The sequence below is a fragment of the Urocampus carinirostris genome, chromosome 3, assembly GCF_059441175.1.
Source record: "Urocampus carinirostris isolate Australia breed hairy pipefish chromosome 3, RoL_Ucar_1.0, whole genome shotgun sequence".
NCBI lineage: Eukaryota > Metazoa > Chordata > Actinopteri > Syngnathiformes > Syngnathidae > Urocampus > Urocampus carinirostris.
In genome coordinates this window covers 60,510,409-60,531,765 of record NC_142351.1, presented here as the reverse complement: position 1 = coordinate 60,531,765, position 21,357 = coordinate 60,510,409, and the positions used below count along the sequence as shown (strand labels likewise).

At 38.3% G+C, this 21,357-nt stretch overlaps 1 protein-coding gene across 3 annotated transcripts in view; it reads left to right on the top strand.

The window, feature by feature from the left end:
* The window catches only part of LOC148370296 (dedicator of cytokinesis protein 3-like), a 136,199-nt gene extending 118,467 nt beyond the window's left edge, over positions 1-17,732 (top strand). The window contains exons 43-54 of one of the 3 annotated variants that reach the window (XM_088332781.1): positions 849-935; positions 1,942-2,121; positions 2,191-2,274; positions 4,744-4,860; positions 6,686-6,807; positions 6,883-7,024; positions 7,099-7,180; positions 10,295-10,410; positions 10,484-10,568; positions 11,838-11,945; positions 12,125-12,207; positions 14,756-17,732. In XM_088332781.1, the coding sequence (XP_088188907.1) occupies positions 849-935; positions 1,942-2,121; positions 2,191-2,274; positions 4,744-4,860; positions 6,686-6,807; positions 6,883-7,024; positions 7,099-7,180; positions 10,295-10,410; positions 10,484-10,568; positions 11,838-11,945; positions 12,125-12,207; positions 14,756-15,355 (1,806 nt within the window). In that variant the 3' untranslated portion in view covers positions 15,356-17,732. Of the gene's footprint in view, positions 1-848; positions 936-1,941; positions 2,122-2,190; positions 2,275-4,743; positions 4,861-6,664; positions 6,808-6,882; positions 7,025-7,098; positions 7,181-10,294; positions 10,411-10,483; positions 10,569-11,837; positions 11,946-12,124; positions 12,208-14,755 lie in introns of all 3 variants that reach the window. The other 2 variants (XM_088332780.1, XM_088332779.1) reach the window with 2 other exon arrangements.
* Positions 17,733-21,357: the final 3,625 nt, after the last annotated feature.

The window sequence follows — 21,357 nt, the reverse complement described above, 5'->3', positions numbered from 1 at the left end:
TTAGCAAGTCATTCAGTTATATTAAGCAAGCACAAACCTATTAAAGACTTCAGTGTCACTCTTGTCCACAGAATCACTTTGTGAACTCCCCCTTGTATCAGCAGATACTTATATTCAAATCAAACCAATCGTTATTTTCCCTCCTAGGCCAGCTTCCAGCAAATTTTTAGAGGCCATGGGGGCCCCCAACGCCTTTTATCTCAATATTACATTATATTTAGTCACGGTACCATCCTGAAAGATATAGATAAATGTAAAAAAGCGCAATAGGGGTAAAAATAAACTATGATGTAGCTGAAACCACTCTCTAAAGTAGTGCAGCCAAAAAATAAACGCTTAAGAAAGTGTGACCAAAATGCATCATTTTACTTCTCTCTTCCTTTTTGCTAATCAATGCTAAAACATTGCACAGTGTCCCCTAATGGATAGAAAATATCAAAATTAAATTTATAGTCAGAACTATAATTTAAGAATCATGATTTCGTTTTTGACAAAGGATGCTGATGAAATATTTATAATTTCATCCATAACTTCTGAATTTATTTATTTCTCTTAATAATCTTTCTCACCACATCGTGATATCTTTGGTGTTTAATCGGTTGATTAAAAAGCACTTCCCCAAAACCTTACAACTGAATGATCTGTATAAAAAAGTCAACAGTGGTTTAGCAGAGTTAGCTAACATTCCAAATCTTGTTTAAAAGAGAAAAAGAGTCAAAATATGACTATAAAATAATCTGAAATGCTGTGCGCCTTTTGTTCCCATTTTCCTTAATGCACCCCTCTCTCCTGACTCCTGATGTACTTAATTTGGGGACAAATATTTGTTGTTTTTCATTTTTCAACAGAGCCTGTGGATTGAGAGAACTACACTCATTCTGTCCCGACCTCTGCCGGGCATTTCCCGCTGGGCTGATGTGGAAAGGAGAGAAGTGGTGAGCCATTTCATTGCATGTTGCATTCAAGGCTACAGTATTCTCTTATTCTTTTCATTTACTAACTTCTTGTTGAAAAAAAATGAAGTGAACAAGAAAAAAGGGGGAGAATTCAGATATTTTGAGTCACTGGGTCAACTGCATTCACCGACTGTACCCTTTGCATCACGTGCATTTATCTTGGAGACAGAGACTTGCTAGCTTTAGCATTTCTTTCCTTTCCATCATCTTCATCAGGATAATGAATAATCTGTGTAAATGATGTATGCTGTAAAGGTACTTAATCTTTGAAAACTCTAGTATTTTATAGTTGGGTTTTAAAGGATTGAAAAGTGCTTGAATTTTGGGTGGTCAACTTATAAATTCTTGACATTGTTGCCACGTTTCTCAACACGTCTGCTTAACAATGACGCCAACACTGCTCTCTGGTGGCTTCGCTCTACCATTGCATTTCTTATTCCCTCGTGAGTAATTGCAGCTGGCTCTAATTTGTACAGCATTGTCCTATGAATTGTCATCGTCCCCTACAGGGTGCAAGCTACACTTAAACAGTACACTATAAAATGTGTATTAGTGCAAGGATTATATGTCAATTGTGAACATTTATTATGGGCCATGCAAAAAATTAAGGGAGCTTGTAATGGGAAGAACTTCATGCTACTGAAAATAAAAGCTACATTATATTTTGATTTTTACCCAACACCAACATGGGGAGAGATTTGTCTAAAAAAACAAGTGGATTAGAGATTCACTCACAATCTAAATGTAACATGTCTTGATGAATGAACACGCAAGATTAAAAATTGCATATGTAAAGTGCAGATATATTTGTGGCACTGCGAAATACATGATCAAAACCAGCATTTTTTATGTAACGGTACTGTAAAAGTTCAAAAATGAGCTTCGAAAGTCTTTACCAAGTGCTTAAATTTGGTCATGTGAAAGATTTACAAACCTTGAGTAGGTCTGTAGACAGAATTGAATGAGAAAACACATTTACTTGCAGGTGGAGGTGAGCCCTCTTGAGAATGCCATCTACGTAGTGGAGAACAAAACCCAGGAGTTGCGAACGCTCATCAGCCAGTACCAGCACAGACAGCATCACGGCAACATTAACCCGCTCAGTATGTGCCTCAACGGGGTCATCGACGCTGCCGTCAACGGAGGCATCGCAAGATATCAGGAGGTAGATGCCCATCATCATTTTTAGTGCACTTTTATTTTTGAAGTTTTATTAAATGTCTCCATTTGACAGGCGTTTTTTGACAAAGACTACATCAGCGGCCACCCAGAAGATGCAGAGAGAATCACACACCTCAAGGACCTCATGCAAGAGCAGGTATTGTACTTAGGGGATATTATGTATTATTTAGTGTTTCCTAGTGGTAGGCTGACTACAAATGTTTTTTTGTATTTTTATATATCCCCAAAAATATAGGCCACTTTGCTTGAAATATTTAAAATTACATTCGGTATTATTTATTTTGAAAAAAAAAAAAAAAAAAAAAAAAAAAAAAACAATATTGATTTGACTAATAAGCAAGAGTACATAAACTATTACACTGCCGTTCAATGGTTTGGGGTCGCTTTGAAATGTCCTTATTTTTTAAGAAGAAAATCACTTTTATTAAAATGAAGATAACATGAAACTAAACAGAAATAGACCCCATATACTGTTACGTGGTAATGTAGTTGATTGGGGACAAATTAACAAAGTTTCCATAGATGTATAGAGGCCTATTTCCAACAAGCAGCACTCCAATGTTCATATAGTAATTAATTGTGTTTACTAATTGCGTCAGATTACCAAAGGCTGATTCGGAAACCCTTGTGCAATGTTGTTAGCACAGATGAAAACAGTTTAGCTGTTTAAAGAAGCTATACAACTGATATTCCTTTGAGCTGGTACCTGAAGCATCACAATTGTGGGAGTGATTAAACCTTCAGAACAGTGAAAAATAGAACTTCCGTGTGAAAAAAAGGCGATTCTATGCGAGGATTTGTCAGGAAACTGAAGATCTCCTACAACGGTGTGTAATACTCCCTACAGAGAACAGCACAAACAGGCTCTAAGCAGAGTAGAAAAAGAAATGGAAGGCACAACCAAGCAAGAAAACAAGTAAATTAGAGTTTCAAGTCTGAGAAATACAGTCGATGCCTTTCAGGTTCTACTTGCAGCTCTTGTGAAATAGTACCCGCAAAACAACAGTGTTGACATCAGCAAGGAAGAGTTGACTCAGAGAGGCTGGCCTTCTTAGCAGGATGGCACAAAAAATAGAAGCCATATCTGAGATTATTATGGGAAAACACACAGAAATTGGACAACTTGTTTGATAAATAAAAGTATGTATGACTTTCTCATGGAAAACACAGCATTGTCTGGGTGACTGCAAATTTTTGAATGGTAGTGTATATAAACATGGATTTTTGTATATACTCATAGACCAAGAAAAGCGAACTAATTTCTTTAAAAAAGGAAGTATTTACACAGGTTTCATTACTGTTTATTTTTTCTTTTTTTAAGGCTAAATTGATATTATAACAAGTTTCTAATCATATGTGGCCCCTGTGACTCAGGTGGTAATACACGTTATTCATTTACTCAATTTACATAACATGAAGCTCACCTTAGAGCAGGCTGACATAGCGGTCCACCATCTTGTTGCTAAGGGTGCCCCTTAAAACCAAAAACCTTGTGAAAGGTTGGGCAAAAAATGAAAATGAAAATAATGCAGTTTGGTCACTTTGAGTCTCATTCATTTGTAATCTTCTTTGTGCTTGGCGACACTTGTTTTCAGTTGCCCTACACAAAACAACGACATCTAGTGGTCAAACATCACGCATTGTCCTTTTAAACACTGAGTGTTGCTTTTTATTCAAAGACAGCCAATTCCACCAGGGAGCAGTGTAAGTCTAGAATAGAATAGAATAGAATAGTCTTTATTGTCATTAATCACAATGCAGTGAACAATGTTCACATGGAACTCTGGAATGAACCGTATTATCAATCTATCTATCTACCTTGGTCATATCCCTCAAGAGGGGTGACCGACAGCAAGACACACACATACAATAACAAAGAAAATAAAAGGGAAATAAATAGAAAAAAAAACACACAAAAATGTTTGGACCATGGCCAACCCAATTTCCCAAACACCCAAACAAGTTAAGCACCTCGGCACCCAAGTTGGTCATGCTTTCGTCCCTCCAGATGAAATGGGACACCAGAAAGCGGCCATGTCACTCGAGAATGAACCGGATTAACATGTAATAAAGACTTAAAAGTGAATAATGAGATATAAGAATGTCAGCATAAATAGGCAAACCATTTGCAAAGTAGTGCTTGCAGACTGGCTTAAGTAGGTAGTTTTTTCTTTTAATATGACAGGGCAATGAAAAGTAGTGCAAATACATTTAGCTACAAAATTCCCAATTCAATCAATAAGTAGCCATTTTATTATGCTATACCTATTTTTTGATACAACTTCAAGATTTGTTTTTCACAGTATTGCACACTCGTTTAGGGTGGTGATGGCCCTAAGGAAGAAATGGTCTCTAAGCCTATTAGTCCTTGTTTTAAAGAAACACGTAACATCTTCCAGAGGTGATGGCCGGGGGGGGGGAGTCCTTTTTATTGCATTTGGGAATCTTGTAGCTCAACATTTAGCTGGTTCCACATAATTCTCTGCAAATAAATACTAATGTTAGTGCTGTGTAAATACATGAGTGCCTTTTGCTTTTTTTCTATTCTTATTTTTATTTTGTTTCAAGGAACAACTTTTTGTCATGTGTGTATTTTGTTCTGCAGCTGCACATTCTAGGGGTGGGTCTGGCAGTTCATGAGAAGCTGGTCCACCCAGAGATGCGTCCCCTACACAAAAAGCTGGTGGACCAGTTCCACATGATGAGGACTGGATTGCACCATGTGAGTTATGGCAGGTTTACTCATCTTTGTATCGTAGTTTCCACTCTTGTTTATTATCAAAGGCAAATGCAGGATCTGAGCCTTTCTTTTTGCCTCTTGAGTTTTTATTTTCTTGCTTACATATTTTTATACAGTATGCTCTCACTTTGACTCTCACCATATGCATGGTGTGCATCTTTCATTCGGGTTGAAATTGGAACATTTCTTCTCTGACACTGATCATTTTAGGAAATGTAGTCGTACGACTTCATAAGTACTTCTAATTTACGTGTTTCTGTATCTGAGAAACATGCATATTCAGAAACGTTTTTACAGAAAATCTACAATTAAATGTATAATAAAAAAAACTACAAAACGGGAAATAATGATCATGCAACTTACAACATTTTGCATTCTCTCTAAATACAAACTTGAGTTTTTTAGGGCCTTGAAATGAAATGGTCATTTCGCAAAAGAATCCTTCAAATTATCATATCCATCCACTTAATCCGTGTTTATATATTCATATTTTCTTCTCGTTATACCAATGCCATCACTTTGATGCTGCTGACACAGTGTTTTGTATACTTCAGTGTTTCCCAACCTTTTTTAAAGGCACACTTTTTGTTTCTTTGTTTCCTTATTTATTTTTTGAAAGCTAAGTTGATATTAACACAGTTTTTGTATCATTTGTGGCCACTGTGACTCAGGCGGTGATAAAGGTCAGTCATTTTGGTAAACAGTTTTGCCTTAATTTGTGATATTACTATTTATAACCCATTTTACTATATTTTTAAGAGCATTTTTCTTTAAAAATAACAAAAATAGTACTTAAAATTAGCAAAATAATTCTGCTGATCTATTTTTTTTGTAAAATGAGAAAATAATTTAAATCATTAAAATAATCCTTATTTTCATTTATTTTACTATTTTTCGAAGTATAACCTTACGCAGCCTCTTGAATTAAAATGATTTATAAAATATATTTCCCTTTATTTAAAAAATGCTGCCATCTGAAAGTTACATTTACACGGCTGATCACAGGAAGAAAGCAAATATACTTAACAATGGCATTCTTTTGCAAAGATAAAATTGGGCAATTTCTTGCGGCAAACTAGACGAGCTGTCCCAGCGTGCTGGTTGAAAAACACTAGTACATTCTTCATGCTGTTTTTTTCTCGTTAGATTTTCTGTAGGTTTAAAGGTGGGGTGTGTTGTTTGAAGTGTCCCTAGCATAGTTGAAATTAAAATACTTTCTCTATTAAGTATGTCTTAACAATGTCGAACTGAGTTCAAAGATACATTGTAATTTTTTTTGCCCCCACCGCGCCTATTTGTGTTTATCTTACTTTTATCAAAGCTGTTTGGGACGGGCAAAACTCCGGGTAGCATGAAGGGGGGAATTGGGATTGAAGTTAGAGGTTGGAGGGTGACTTTATGCTCTTCATCGCAGATTGTTGTAATTGTAGCATGAAATTGGTGAAAGTAAGAAAAGGCCTGTTTCAAGAAAAGTCCAAACGCCAACCCAAACCCCAAGAAAGACGCAGAAAGAGTTTATTTGAGTGTGTCTAAGAAATTCTAAAAATTGCACACTAATCATAAGAAGCTTGACAGAGACTGCAATGATGATACAAGCCAGGAGATGGCTGCTGCAAGTCAAAAAGTTCCAAATTCTGTACAGCTCCTCAGTGTTAGTGATCAGTGAATGATGTTAACATCTGTAAACTGTGGGCTTGTGCAGCCCTTTGGATTCATCTGTGATTTAAAGTTATCGAAATAAGTGTTACTTGACTTGACTTATGAGCAGTGTAAATATTCAGAGTAGTATATTTTTGGGACTCAGCAGGGTGTACCCGCCGTTGACCGCTTTGGCCCTGCGGGTTGCTCTGGAGTGAATTCTCCAAGAGGTGTCCTCTCATCCCACAACCACATGAGCCCGGAAAGCCTGCGGCTCATACACAGACATAGGTCAGTCTGACCTGCTATTAGTCTAAAAATTAAACATTTTTAGTTCTTAGTTAGTGATGTCTTTGCATTTTGCAGTCCTCTCAACCTGCAGGGTTCCATCCGTCACTCGTCATCCTCTCTGTCCTCTCACACGTCAAGCGAGGCAGGAACTGGAAACCTGGCCATCATGACTGAGGGCCTGATGGGGGAACACCCCGAGGAAGCCATGCACATGCAGGTATAGCTCCAAATCTCTCCTCGGTTGCTGGCCGTTACCCCCTCCGTAACTCGCCGAGGCATTCTGCTCCACAGCCCAGCCCTTCTTCTTCTAGCCTGAGCTCCATTCGATCCAGCTCCTCCCAAATGATCAATTCTGCCCCTTCCAGCGCAAGAGGTAAGCTTGTAAACGATCAGTCTGACTGTATTGTTCGACCTTTTCATTGTGGTCTTCAGACATTTACAAGGCCCAGCAGGATTTGTGGAGCCATAATTCAAAGGGAATTCGGTAAAAGAATGGTCAGGTGCATGAAAGCTACCAGTACTGATCCTGAGATCCTTGGCAGGCAGCACTTTTTTGTCATCCTTTCTCATAGTAAAAACTATGAGAAATAACTATTTAAGTTACTATCCTAATAAGGATACAAAGTCTGTGAGAGTATTGCTTAACAACATAATGTTTATGCTAATTTAAAGAGCGTTTTTTTACATTTTTCTTTTATGTTCCTGATAGCTATGCAGCACAATCCTAGTAGCTCTGGAGGAATTGTACAAAGGTCTCTCGGGAGATTTTCATTCATTTCATGTACTTTTAAGGCCATTGAGGAAGGTGTGTGCAAACTTGTGTTCATTTTGTCCCTCCCAGCCTCCAAAGGCGATGCTTCAAGCACTGAATATTCCCTTTGCGCATACGCAACTCGATATATGCTCACCAAAATAGCATTTATGACTTTAGATTAATATATTTATTCTTATTTATAGATCTAAGCTCTAAATTCAGGTTTGTTTCCCACGGAATCCTGTGACATGAACAGGAGGATACCAAGTGACAAGACACTTTAGTGTTATTCGAGACTTATGCACCACAGCCATAGTGTTACGTTTATTGTTTAGTTGACACTCAAAACAGACGAAACATACATCAATGGATTTTCAACTTACAAGGAGAACAGGAGAGAACTCAAACCCCATAATAAATTCCAACCTGTGCTGAAAGCCCTCCCCTGAGCCATTTCTTTTTTTTTAATCTCCTAGGTTACAAAAGCAGATCCAGGGTGTGAGAATTAAAGAACAGAATTTTGAATGACTCATAGTGTAAATGATATAAAACAGTGCTTATTAGTCAAAACAACTAAAGCGACAGTAAGATATAAAAATAATGAACTGGCTTCCTACGCAATTTCCTTTGCAGGTGTCCAATATTAAAAAGATAATAAACTTAAAGCATAGTTAGTTATGTAGCTTGTGTTTAATTGCTTCTGTTTACTACACATTTGAATACAAAAACATCATCACTTTTTGCAATCTAGGGGTGTTGCATCCTTGCTACACGATTTTAAACCCGAAAGCAAATAAATGGTAAATGGTCTGCCTTTATATAGGGCTTTTCAAGTCAATGAAGACCTCCCAAAGCGCTTTGCAATGTGCTTTACATTTACCCATTTACACAAATACTTTTGCTTCGTTATTGACTTGTACTTTACCGATGGAAATTGAAAAAGTCGACCCCATTGTGCTTCATATAGTGAAGGGAAGTTTTGGTCTACCATTGGAGAAACATATATGAATCGTCTCAAGCCCCAAATTTTTTTTAATCTTGACTGGGACACTGTTTTATTTTTCAGTAACAAAATGTGCCAATAGCTATAATTTGATTTTAAAGCCTGTTTCTATTTTTGCGATTTCGAACCGTGACATTGATTTCTTCCCTCTAAAATGTATATATTTATTTAAGACAGGGGAGGGGATTTGTTTTTGTTTTTGTTTTTTTTTAACAAAAAACTGCAAGGTAAAAATCATTAACATCACCTAACCAAAGCAAAACAAAAATTACCCTTGCAAAGCAGTGACGTTTGGTGAGGTTCATGTCTGGTGAGGCATAGTCAGGCTTCCAAATTAATGAACCCTATATCTTATCCATCATTTGAGTCGCAGAACATGAAAGTAATATAAAAACTGTAGCATAGAAAAAAACATGAACTTGTCTTATCTTAGCTGCTCTTTTTAAATTAAAGCATCAATAGGTAACTAATCCTCCACTATGAAAAAAAGTCCATGCAACGAAAAAAAAAAAATCACTGGATTGCTTTACTTTCTCTCAGCTTGCTATTATTATCACCAGTTCCATTGTCTGGAGCTTAGATGAGCGCCAAATCAGAATGCTTGGTCTCACCTTCTCCCATGAGGCAAGAGTATTGCTTGACACACTCTGCATCTGCAGATGCTCAACATATTAGTATGTTACATACTAATTGTACATACAATATGCATCACATGAATTGAAAATTCAGTGATTTTGACAAAGGAAATCCAGAAAATGTGAAAACAAATGAGAAAGAACTTTAACACTGAATAAATATAATCGTCTAATACAGCTTCACCTGCATCCCCTGACGGCACCTCACGGCCACAAAGGCATGGAAACATTTAGTCCAACTGTCCTGTGCTGACAGTACTAAATGCAGGAAATGTAACCCTCTTACTACCAGAGGGGCGCCAGCTCCCCTGTTTTAAAAGAACTATTTAAGTAACAATAACTGGAAGAAGTGAAGACAGGCTTTAATCAAAGTAGTTCTCCCAAACACCCACAAGGTGGCAGCCACTTACTACAATGGTATCCTAGCCATCCAGTTGCGGCAACGGACCAATCACAGGCAAGAAATTATACGGGCCCGCCATATTAGTAATATATTTTGTAATTTACTTTTTGTTATCTGTAACCAATAGAAAAACGTTTGAATCATTTGAAAATTACTTTATTAGTTATGATTGACAAAGAGGCAATGGATTGGGCTACTTTTGGGTCATGTATGATGTGGGCCTTTTTCTCCAGGAATTTCTTCACCATCTACCACACAGATCCATAAAACGCCTGGTCATGGTAAAAAAAAACAGTTGACAATATATAAACAACTGAGAGAGTGGGACAATTCGTATTTCGACTGTTTGTTGTTCAACAATGTGTTCATGTACAGTTGCCGTATCTACTTCATTATAACGCTGAAATATCCAAGTCCTTTTTAAAATGTTTTTTATTTTAAACTGTTATTTCATTGTTTTAACACATTTATGTTAGATATTGCCACATATTGAACGTTTGGGTTGTTCTTGGTCAATAAAGGTGAAAAGTATCAATTTTATTTAATCATGAGATGAAATCTTGTTACATTTTTACAACGAGAACTTGATCACATTTGAACATAAAACACATTTTTACTCCGCATTTGTGTGGTTGCAATACGCATCCGTAGCATTTATATTTACCGTCTGTGTTTGCGTCTCACTCGGGCAGGCTCGCCTTCTTTGCCTGACAAATCCAAACACAACAGGGAAGTAATGATCTTGCTGCCCTCTCATCGCGAGCGGGCCGGAAACGCTATCTACTACAACATGGCAGAAAACGGACAGGTAGAAGGCCATACATCTACATTGCGAATGTTTCCAAAAGGTTGCAGCCTCCGACACTGTATTTGTCTCTTAGAACAACCACATGCAGCGTGCCTTACTGCAGCAAGTCAGCCCTTGCAAGCCGTGCACGGATCCACACATGAGTCTGCCGGAAAAAGGTGCGGCAGAAAGCCAAGAATATTTACCGAATCTTCCGAAATATAAGCAGTTCTGGAGTATAAGTCGCACTAGCGAAAAAAATGCATAATTGTGAAGGAAAGCACGTATATAAGTTGCACCGCAGTATAAATCACATCTTCGGGGGAAATTTATTTGATAAAATCCCAAACCAAAAACATGGATGTCATCTTGTAAGGCAATAATAAATTTAAAATAAAGTCGAGAACAACAGGCTGAATACGTTTGTACGGTCTACGAACGATACATGATTGACATGCCTTTAAATTTCAGGAAAGACGTAACATATTAAGAGTTATAAGGATACCTCTAGCATAAATAAAATGCTTACTAAACTTTAATTTTCGCTGCAAATCACTAAGTCCAACGAAATTCTCAGCTCCTATGTCACTTTTATGGTAAACAATCCGCCGCATCCATTTTACGGTTTTACGTCACTTAAGTCTGACTCATTATCACCTCCAAGTCTCTTGCTAAATCCAAACTATCTTTCTTGCTTTTTTGCTGCATGTTTCGCTATTTGCAGCTAGTAATCTGCAGTATATAATTTTCTTCTCGGTTCCATTGTGTTCAGTCTCTTTAGTTATTTTTCTAAATTAGCGGTGTTGTGGTGAAACATTTCCCCCAGCTTAAAAATTAAATCCCCCAGCATACGTCGCTTGCGTTAATGTCACTAAAACGACTTTTTTTCTCATTTTTGGGGAGAAATGTAAAAGAACAGGGTACTTGCACCTTGTAAAAAATTATTTTTTGAGCAAGTTAATAATATTTACTTTGGCAAATAGACGCCTTATCTTCTGAACATTCTTGTCCCGATAATTAAGAAAAGGTCATTTCAAAAAAGTAAATAATTTAAACTTGCTCAAATGTGATCTCTATTCAAGGTGCAAATTCTCTTTGCTTTACTGTGCTTTTACATTTCCACAAAAATGAGATACAAAGTCATTCACCCAGGGTGACATCTTTCTGCACAACATGGCAATGTTCAAATGATTAATACAGGCCTAGAGTGCTCCCTTGTGATATAGTGTCAAAATAACATATATATAACGAATCAATAAACCCGTAATAAAAATGTAAAACTTAATAATATAGTAATGTTTTAATAATTTCACAGATAAGTCTCACCGGATTACACCATAAGTCAAACCCCCAGCCAAACTATGAAAAAACTGCGACCTTTAGTCCGGAAAAAAATGGTACCACCGTGTTTTTCCCAAGCGTGCTAATATCTTTGCTTTTGTCGACAGTGTTTCCTAACATCCTTGACGGAGAACACAGGGACCAGGTGTCCTACATGCCAATGTCGACTGGAAGTGTAATGATGCCCCCTGTCCCTCCTCGATCCTTCCCACCGGGTGCGTGTTTAGTTTACGGCCCATCCCAGACACTCTTGTTTTCAGGAAGATATTGAGCACAAGTAGCCAGCTCCTTTATTGGGGACACATGTGCCTTAGTATGCCATAAACAGAAATTTAAAACGGTTGCATTTTGAAAAAGATGCAGAGTCATCTGTGATATTGCTTTTCTTTTCTAGGACACTTCCTGATGCACTGTGACACATTTAACTCGCAGAGCAACGACCCCCCACCGGCACTGCCTGTGCGATCACTCCGAAAGGTACAAAGAACGAGATTTGCTGGCAAAAGCATGCAGTTGTGGTTATGTCTAGGTTCAGGGAACCTTTTAGACCCAAAGAGTCATAATAACAATGTATTTAGCATTTTTTTGAAAGCAACCCAATACCATATATTTTTCGAAAAAATTCAGAAAAAAAGCCATACCTGCTCTCCAGACAAAATTTCACTGCGTAACATTAGATGATTTGATAACATTTCTGAAAAAATAATAATGTCAGAGCTTGTATCCCATATCAACTTATATACCACTTTAAATTTTCTCCTTCCCGTAGATCGTTGAGGCTTATTTAGACCTTCATTTTGTCTGTAAATAATTGTTTCAAAACAAGGTATAAGCAGTTCTTCTTTTAAAATGTTATAAAATACTTCAAACAAAACGTTTATGGATGTATTTCCCTCCAGAGCAGTGGGCGCGTGTGAGAGAGGGGAAAGTGCTATATGTGCAGGGATCCACCCACTTCTACCACTTACCCACTCAAATTTCTCTGTGAGCTTTGCTGGTGTTTTAGGGTGTTTACCATTTGTTTTGGGGGTTTTTAGTTTAAAGTATCCCAACAGTGAACATACATTTTTTGAAATGAGCTTCAATACAATGGATTTCTTAGCGATGTACAGTCAAAAAGTGGTGTGTTGGTGGGACATCTTGACTGTAAACTGTAGTTAAAACTGTGTCCTTTATATACTAGACCAAACTGGCACTATAATCTGCATTGCATAGGCTATGCATGCATCATATTTTAATTTGTGATTATTAGAGTTAAAATGCTACTGATGATATTTGCATTTGAAGCATTTTATCCCCAAGCCATATGTTCTCATGAAAAGAGCCGTATATGGCTTGTGAGCCCAAAGTTCCCAACCCCTGAACTAGGCAAGTGGTCTTCAGTTTGCTGGGGCACACTAGTGTATCACTGGAGCTTGTCTACTCTGGTGCAGGGAAACTGCTCTATCCAAAAATCATGCCATTGTCTAGTAGTGATCATTAGTTAACTGTATCATTAGTTAGCAGCAGATCACTTTTCCTTTTTATATACTGCCCATTAGGTAGTGCAGTAGGTTTATTATCTATTATGTTTGATGAAGAAGATTTTCGGGATTGCATGACCAAAAAATAATGAAATATATCCAACAAAGTTGAAGTTCTTGCAAATAATTGTACCTGTTTTCATCAATATTATAGACCCGAAAAATAGGACAGTCAAAAAAATGTTCTATTGGCTGATCATTTTCGGTATATTTAAGTGCATACAGGTGTTTTTTTTTAAAAAGAAAGACAAAAGTACTAGTAAAACTTGTAAAATACTGTAAAATGATAAATTGCAGCAAAAATAAACCAACAATAATGTTCAGTATTAAATCCTGAGCCACCGTGACCACAAAAAAAAAAAAAATCGTTACCTTTTAGACTTCATGATAACTTAAGCTTGAAAAAATCACTCATGTTACTTTTACCAAGAATTAATTTTAAACATTTCAGATAGATGGTATGCCTCCAGATTCTTTAATAAGAGAAAGTGTGCCTTGTCTCAAAAAAGGTTGGGAAAAAATTGATCTCAACAGGGTGTGCCACATGGGTCATTGATTCTCAAAAATATATTACGAGTTATTCCACACCAAATTCTGATCTTGATTTTATCATAATTCTTAAAAAAAATGTGGCTACCAGTATTAACATTTGTTGGCTTTTTTTCCTTTTAAGTTAAAATTATTTTGATACTCGGGTTTTGTTGTTTTCTCTCAAAACAAAATGGCAGCCATGGTTGCCAGACAGTATTGGCGCGTTACTAAAAAAACGGTTATTAGTTACAGTTGCTAGTTACTTTGTTTAAAATGTAACCCTCCAGGTATGATGTATTACAAAAATATTTTCACCCCAAAAGGACCAAAGTTCAGGACACGTTTACAGTATATTCTGTGCTCATGTTGGCCCGATTGATATCCCTTTGTTCTAGTATAAGCAACACCCTCTTCCACATGAGCTGCCTACCATTTGCTACTGTAGACACACCTCCAAATATGTGCATATAAGATCACCCCCTGATTTTAGTATTTAACTTTATACTTATAATTTGGCTTGGGTGCGAATATATACGAAAGTGAAAATATCCCATGATGAGAAATTTAGCGTTCTCCAACTCTGATACAGCGTCACTATTACTGTGTTTTATTTGTGTAAATTTGGCTCGGGTCCGATTATAAACAGCCGGGAGAATATTTACATGACGTAAATTCAACGTCTTCATAATCTTGACAAACTGATTGTATTTAGTCATAGTTTATATGTAAATGGAAACACGCCCGTGAGATATGCAGTGGTGTTCAGCATTTGGAGGACATTGTAGTACATGAGCTGCATTTAATTAGTAACGCAGGAACGCACCATGTAGTAGCAACAGTAGCTCTACATTACTTTATTAATAAAGCCCCACAGTACTAGTTACCTGTGTGAAAATGTTACTCCTGACACTGTTCCCAGGATAATCTTTTATCAAGTAGTTTACTAACTCATGTGCTTGTCACCCTTGCAGTCGCCACTGCACCCGATACCGGGTTCGCCCACCAGCCCGCAGTCTGCGTTGGGCGGCAGCAACTCCACCCTATCAGGCAGCGCCAGCAGCGGCGTTTCCTCCCTGAGCGAGAGCAACTTCAGCGGCCAGTATCCCGACCCGGGCCCCATCAGAAATGACGCCCTGGAGCCCCTCCCCAGCCACCTTTGGTCCCCTCCGGACGAGTACCTGGCCTCGTCCTACCTGCATGTCCACTACGGTTCGGGTGATATGGACTCCGTAGACCCTGTGCGGCCTTTCCACTACCGTGGCCCTTCCCCGCATCCTCACAGCCACAACCACCTTGGGCTCGACGGCCATTCCCACGGGCCACCTAGCCACCACCACCACCCACACCCGGTCGGGCACGGGCCTCATCACGTCTCTTACCGCCGGTCCCAGCCCCCGACTATCCCGCCCAAGCCCTACCTGAGGGAGGGCTGCATCCCGGAGGAGGATCTGCAGCCTCAGCCTATCCCGCTGCCTCGCAGGATCTTCCACTCCCCCCACGGCCACCGAGACGAGCAGGGCAAGCACGCTTGGGAGCAGTGCATCAGCGAGGAGCACGAGGAGGCGCAGTGATCCCGAAAGCAGTTAAAATAAAACGGGCTGCAGACTCAGAGGACAGCGAAAAGATGTTGATTAAACACAAGTTGTCCGTGAGCATGTTTTCTATTTGCGACTCCATCGACAAGGCAGCGTCAAGTGGTGTTCTACTGACTTCTGCTTTCTGAGCTTCACACGCAGGAATTCTCATTTAAATGCGTTTGCTACTTCAACGTGTTGTCAAAGGTTAAGTGCCGCTTGATAGAGACTCGCCCCTGGAATCGCCGTCCGAAAAGGTTGCCGAGTCCTCACTAGGCACCGAGCGATTCTTCTCTGTCTGTACTATGTGTACAGAAACCCACATGAATGTATCCCCCTCTCCTCCCCCGTGATCTGCTTGTACAGATAAGCTCACTTCGTAGACCCCACGAGTGCTTTAATTTGAGCCGGCGTGAAGATAGAGCAACGGGACGTGCGGACTCGATAGCGAGTTGCGTGCAGACGAAGGCCGGAAGGGCTCTCCACTTCACACCTCTCGTCATCACGCTTTCCGCTTCCCCTTCCTTCGCCATATCAGCCGGGGCTAAAGCCGGACGATGACACTGTCAAAAAGTGTTGCAACCGCCTACTTGCCTTAAGTGCAAACACGTGCAGTTTGATCACCCACCTGGACTGGAAAAAAGACCCGCTTTGTGATGTTTATTTCTATTTTTGTTTTTTGCCTAGGTTTCATGTAGTGGTTATGTTCATAGTGCCAACCACCCTATAACAGTTGAGTCAAAGTATAACCCAATTAAAGTTACACGAGGACCAGTCAATTATTTGGTTGACCCAATTTCTCGGGTCGTTATGCGTAGGTCTGATTCCGAATGTGGTCACTTTTTATAAATTGTTCAAAACATCTACCACCAAACTTTGTTTTTAAAGGGACAGAGTGTTTTATTTAGCGCCTTTTAAGGGCAAATCAAATTCCATTTATTAAAACAAATCATAGTGATTTAAATAATTAGCAAAATTACTTGAACTATTATATAAACATGCATATAGAGCCTCCCCTAGAAAGGAGCTGACACAATTGTCCATCATCTTGCTGCAATGGGTAGCAAAAAAAAACTAAACAAATCCTTGCGAAAGGTGGGGCGAAAAAAAGAGATAAAATGATGTGGTTTGGTCACTTTCGGTCTCCGTACTTTGTATTCTTCCTTGTGCTTTTTACTTGTTTTCGCCTGCACTATAATATATAGCACATTTATTGTCCCTTTAAAAAAATTGGCATGCCGTTGTACAAAATCATCTTACGGATAATTAATAATTGAGATGTTTTTGGCTGGGCTGTTCCTTGAGAATAATACCCCATCTCCATAGTCGTTTGTGCATAATAACGGAGCAAAACAAATTTTAGCCTTTAGGTGACTTACAAAATTTCACAAAATGTTGATTTGTGAAAAAGGACCCAACAACTAGGTTGATTTGTTAGCAAACATTCAAAGGAGTTTTTTTTCCTTTTCAAAATCCCAAAAGGGCTTGTTTCCCCCTCAAATTTTTTTAATGTGTGTCGAACTACCCAAAGCAGGGTCATTTAGTCTTAAAGAAAATTCTTGTTATTGGATCATTTCATGAAAAATCTGCCAAAATGTTGGATTAAAATAAACCAAGTAATGGATCAGTCCATTCTGGAACTCAGTTGAGTTATTTTTGCAATTTTAAAATGATGATTCTTATCCATCCTGCGTTCCTTAGCAAAAAATGGATCGTGTTTCAGCTGGAGTACAAACATTTGAATTTGATATAGTAGGTGGAGGGCTGGTGTTACTCTACATCGCATCTGTAGCTCGGCAGACAACATCTATTTTTGTATGTGAGATCATCAGTAGTCGGAGCTTATTTTCAAAGGGCCCCCGTATCGCACACATTGCTTTACTTTGAAATGAGCCGGAGGTCAGATCTGGACACTGTGCGTGTAACGATGAAGAACAACCACAGAGTGAGCTGATACTTAAAACGACAGGAATAAAATATGTTTTCCCCATGTAAATTCCATGACTGTACATACAGCAGTATTGTGAGATATTTTTGAGAATTATGGCAGATACCCCAGAGGGAAAAAAAAGATTTATTGTTGTTTTTGTGTATATATATATATGTACTCGAGAGATCAACGTTATTGAAAACTATCTATAATCAATGTTTAAAACTGAATAATTCATTAGACTGTGGCTGTCTCCACCGTTCTTGACTATGAGTCTCATAAATAATTTATACACTTTTCAATGTGCTTTCCTGTACATATGGTGTTAGCATGATCTGACCGTGTTTGGTTGTTCAAGTGGTTTTCCTACTCCCATAACTGCTGTGGTATGGAATTCATTAACAATACCAAACAATAAAGACAATCTTTTATCAGCATCCACAACCAGTGCTCTCTTCGTTTTTGCACGGCCAAGAGAAGTAGCCGAGCTTTCATTGGTGAAATCCATGGACAAATACTTTGCAGTTTCTGGAAATGGAGGGGCTCTGCGTAAAATGGTTGTCATCCGAAACTATTTGAAAAATTGAAAATGAAAGTTGGTTATTTAAAGGTGCCGTCTGGGATTTTAAACTTTGTTTCTCTCTGCCGCCCTCTCTTGATTTAAAGTTATGATTGCAGCTTCAGTCAGCTCAATTCTTAAGATTGTGCATATCTTACATGCGCTTTTTTGTGGTATCTGGGTTGCTGTTTGGACTGTATTTGAAACATGCCTGTTCTTACTTTTACCATTTGCAGGCTACACTGACAAACTGGGATTACGAATGAAGATACTCTCCAATATCCCTACCTAGAATAGAATAGAATAGAATAGAATATACCTTTATTGTCCTCTCCCTCGCTTTCCTGCTTCTTAATGTGTTGCGCGTCCCGGATCAGTGATGCTAAAAGATAAAAGAAAAAAGGTGCAGTGGAATTTTTTTTATAGATGCTCTTTAAACTCAGTTGGTCATTGTTAACAAATACTTAATAGAAAAAAAATTCTACTTTCAACATTTTAAGGACACTTCAAACGATGCATCCCTCCTTTAAAATTGTGATGGTTTATGACTCCAAAACAGTGACGTTCCATAAGGTTGGTGTCTGGTGAAGCACAGTCACATTTACAAATACATTAATATATGTCGTCCTTCTCATCATTTGATTGGCAGAGCAATGGAGCACTATATAAACTGTAGAATTACAACAAAATACATTGTATTGTCTTGCCTTAAAGGTTGGGTGCGTCGTTTGAGGTGTCCTTAAATGGTTGAAAGGTAAATATGTATGTGCTAACAATGCCCAACAGAGTTCAAAGAGCCCTTATGCTTTTGCCATTGCGCCCATCTGCTTTCACCTTACATTTATCAGACCTGTGCGAGGCGGAACACAACAGGTTCACGGAAAAGGGGGCTAGGAGAGTGCTAGAGATACATCGTGGTCCTCTCCACAGTTTATTTTCTTCATTACTATTTGTCGAGGAGCATAGAAATGGTCAAACTAAGAAAAGATATGCTAATAGTGAAGTCCAAACACCAACCAAAACCCCCCAAAAGATTTTTAAATAAGCGATTCGAAGAAATGCATTTACTTGCGTGCAAGTCTTGAACAGGCTGCCTAAGACTGCAATCATGACTTGAAGCCAGAAGATGGTGTCATAGAGTAAAACAATTTTGAAATCCTGCGCCCAGACTTTTAACTTACCTGTATAAATGAGGTCCATGTGCCACTCCTTTTGAATTATACGATCAAACAATAGGTAATTATCCATTAAAAAAAAGTCCATGCAACGAGAAAAAAAATTACTAGATGGCTTCACTTGCTTCAGGATTACTGATACTATCACGCATTCTATTGTTAGGGCCTGAAGTGTAGGCCAAATCAGAATCCTTGGTCTCGCTCTCACTTTCTGCCATGAGGCAACAGGATTGCATGCCTTACTCTGAATCTGCAGACACTCAGCACAGTAATACGTTGCAAACTATTATGTACTTGTAATGATAATATTCATAATATTATGTGAAAATGTTTCAAAACGAGCATCCCAGAATTGTGATGTTAAAAGGAATGATTTTTTTACAGTGAATACATGGAACAATTTAATATATCTTTATTTTACATTTCCATGATGACTGTGCCTCACCTGCTTCATCTGACTGCACTGCTCCAAAACGATGTTGATGTTTTTTTTATCATTACTTTCTCAGTTTTTATTTTGCAATATGAATTGTATTTAAGAGTGGTGTCAGTGCTCTGCATCAGAATCGATAAATACTCCAGGATGAAAAAAAGCGTGATATTGATCCTTTTTATAACGTTGTCCAACTTCTTTTTATGCAGTATTTTATGATTCAAGCAGATTTGGGTAGAGTAACCAACAATTTTACTCAAGTAAAAGTAATGTTACTTCAGATAATTTGACTCAAGTATGAGTAAAAAGTAGTGGTCCAAATAATTAGGTGAGTAAAGGTAAAAAGTACTCAAGTGCTGAGTAACTGGAACAATAATTAATTATCAACTTATTAACTTATATATGAGGCTACAGCTATATACACTGCGCATACATTTCACAGATCCCTTTAACACCAGGGCAAGTGACAATACTATACTATATCCTAAATCACTTGTGAAAAGTATTTTGCTCTCGCTTGTGGCTGTCATGTGTTTGTCGAAATACATGAAGATGATGTTACGTCCATTTGCTTTTATGATGTATGTAAAGGCTCTTTGTTTTGTATTTAATTAAATTTTGTATTAATTTCTATAGTCAATTTACTTATATATTTTAATAGGTCAACTCAATTCAAGTCAAGTCATGTTCATTTGTATAGCCCTTAATCACAAGGAGTCTCAAAGGGCTGCACAGACCACAGATTATTGCAAACGACATTATTACACCATCCCCTGATATAAAATCTACACAGACAAACTCAAAATATTCAACATGAAGAAAATAAAGAAACCTTGAGAAGGGATCGCACATGAGGTAATCGCCCTTCCAGGATGACCAGGCTGCAATGGATGTTGAAATAACAAATAATCCACAGATATTGTCAACACAAAATATAGGTGACTCATAAACTATAGAATAGAAGTGTGTTTTAAGTCTAGGTTTAAACAGTTCCACTGAGGTTGCAGAACAAACTCTGGGGGCAGAGCATTCCACAGCACCAGGGCCCGAATGGAGAAAGCTCCTCTACCTGCGGGTCTCTTCTTGGCTCTTGGGATCACTAGTAGACCATTCTTTTCAGAGCGAAGGCTCCGGACCGAAACATAGGGGGAAATTAAATCTAAAAAATATGAGGGAGCAAGTCCATGCATGATTTTGTGTGATACCAACAGAACCTTAAAATTACGTCTTAACCTGCATTGGCTCCCTGCTAGCTTTTCTAAAATCGGAGTAATGTGATCAAACTTCCTTGTCTTAGTTAAAAGCTTCGCTGCGGCATTTTGTACCAGCTCTTGAGTCTGGTCATCGGAAGACCGGAGAGTAGTACATTACAGTAATCGAGACGGGAGGTAACAAAAACATGAATTATAGTCTCTGCATTGGACTGGGACAGCATAGGGTGAATTTTAGCAATGTTGCAAAGATGGGAAAAAAGCTGTTCTAGTAATATTCTTAACGTGTGTTTGAAAGGACAGATCAGTGTCAAATATGACACCTAAATTTTTGACTGAGTCACTCTGTATGATATTACATTTGTTATTGTTCAGAGCAGTTTTTGAGAACAAGTCACGACATTTAGATAGACCACTCATTAACATTTGGGTCTTCTCAGAGTTGAGGCGCAAGAAGTTGAGTGACATCCATCTTTTTATCTCAGGGAGGCAGGCCTCTAAACTTCGACAGTTTAGTGGGGCAGATTCCTCCATCGGAAGATATAGTTAAGTGTCATCTGCGTAGCAATGGAAACTGATGTTATACTTGCGAATAATATCACCTAATGGAAGCATGTGAATACTGAAAAAGGGGGCCAAGTACTGAATCCTGTGGAACACCACAGGTAACACTAAAAGGCTAAGATGTAAT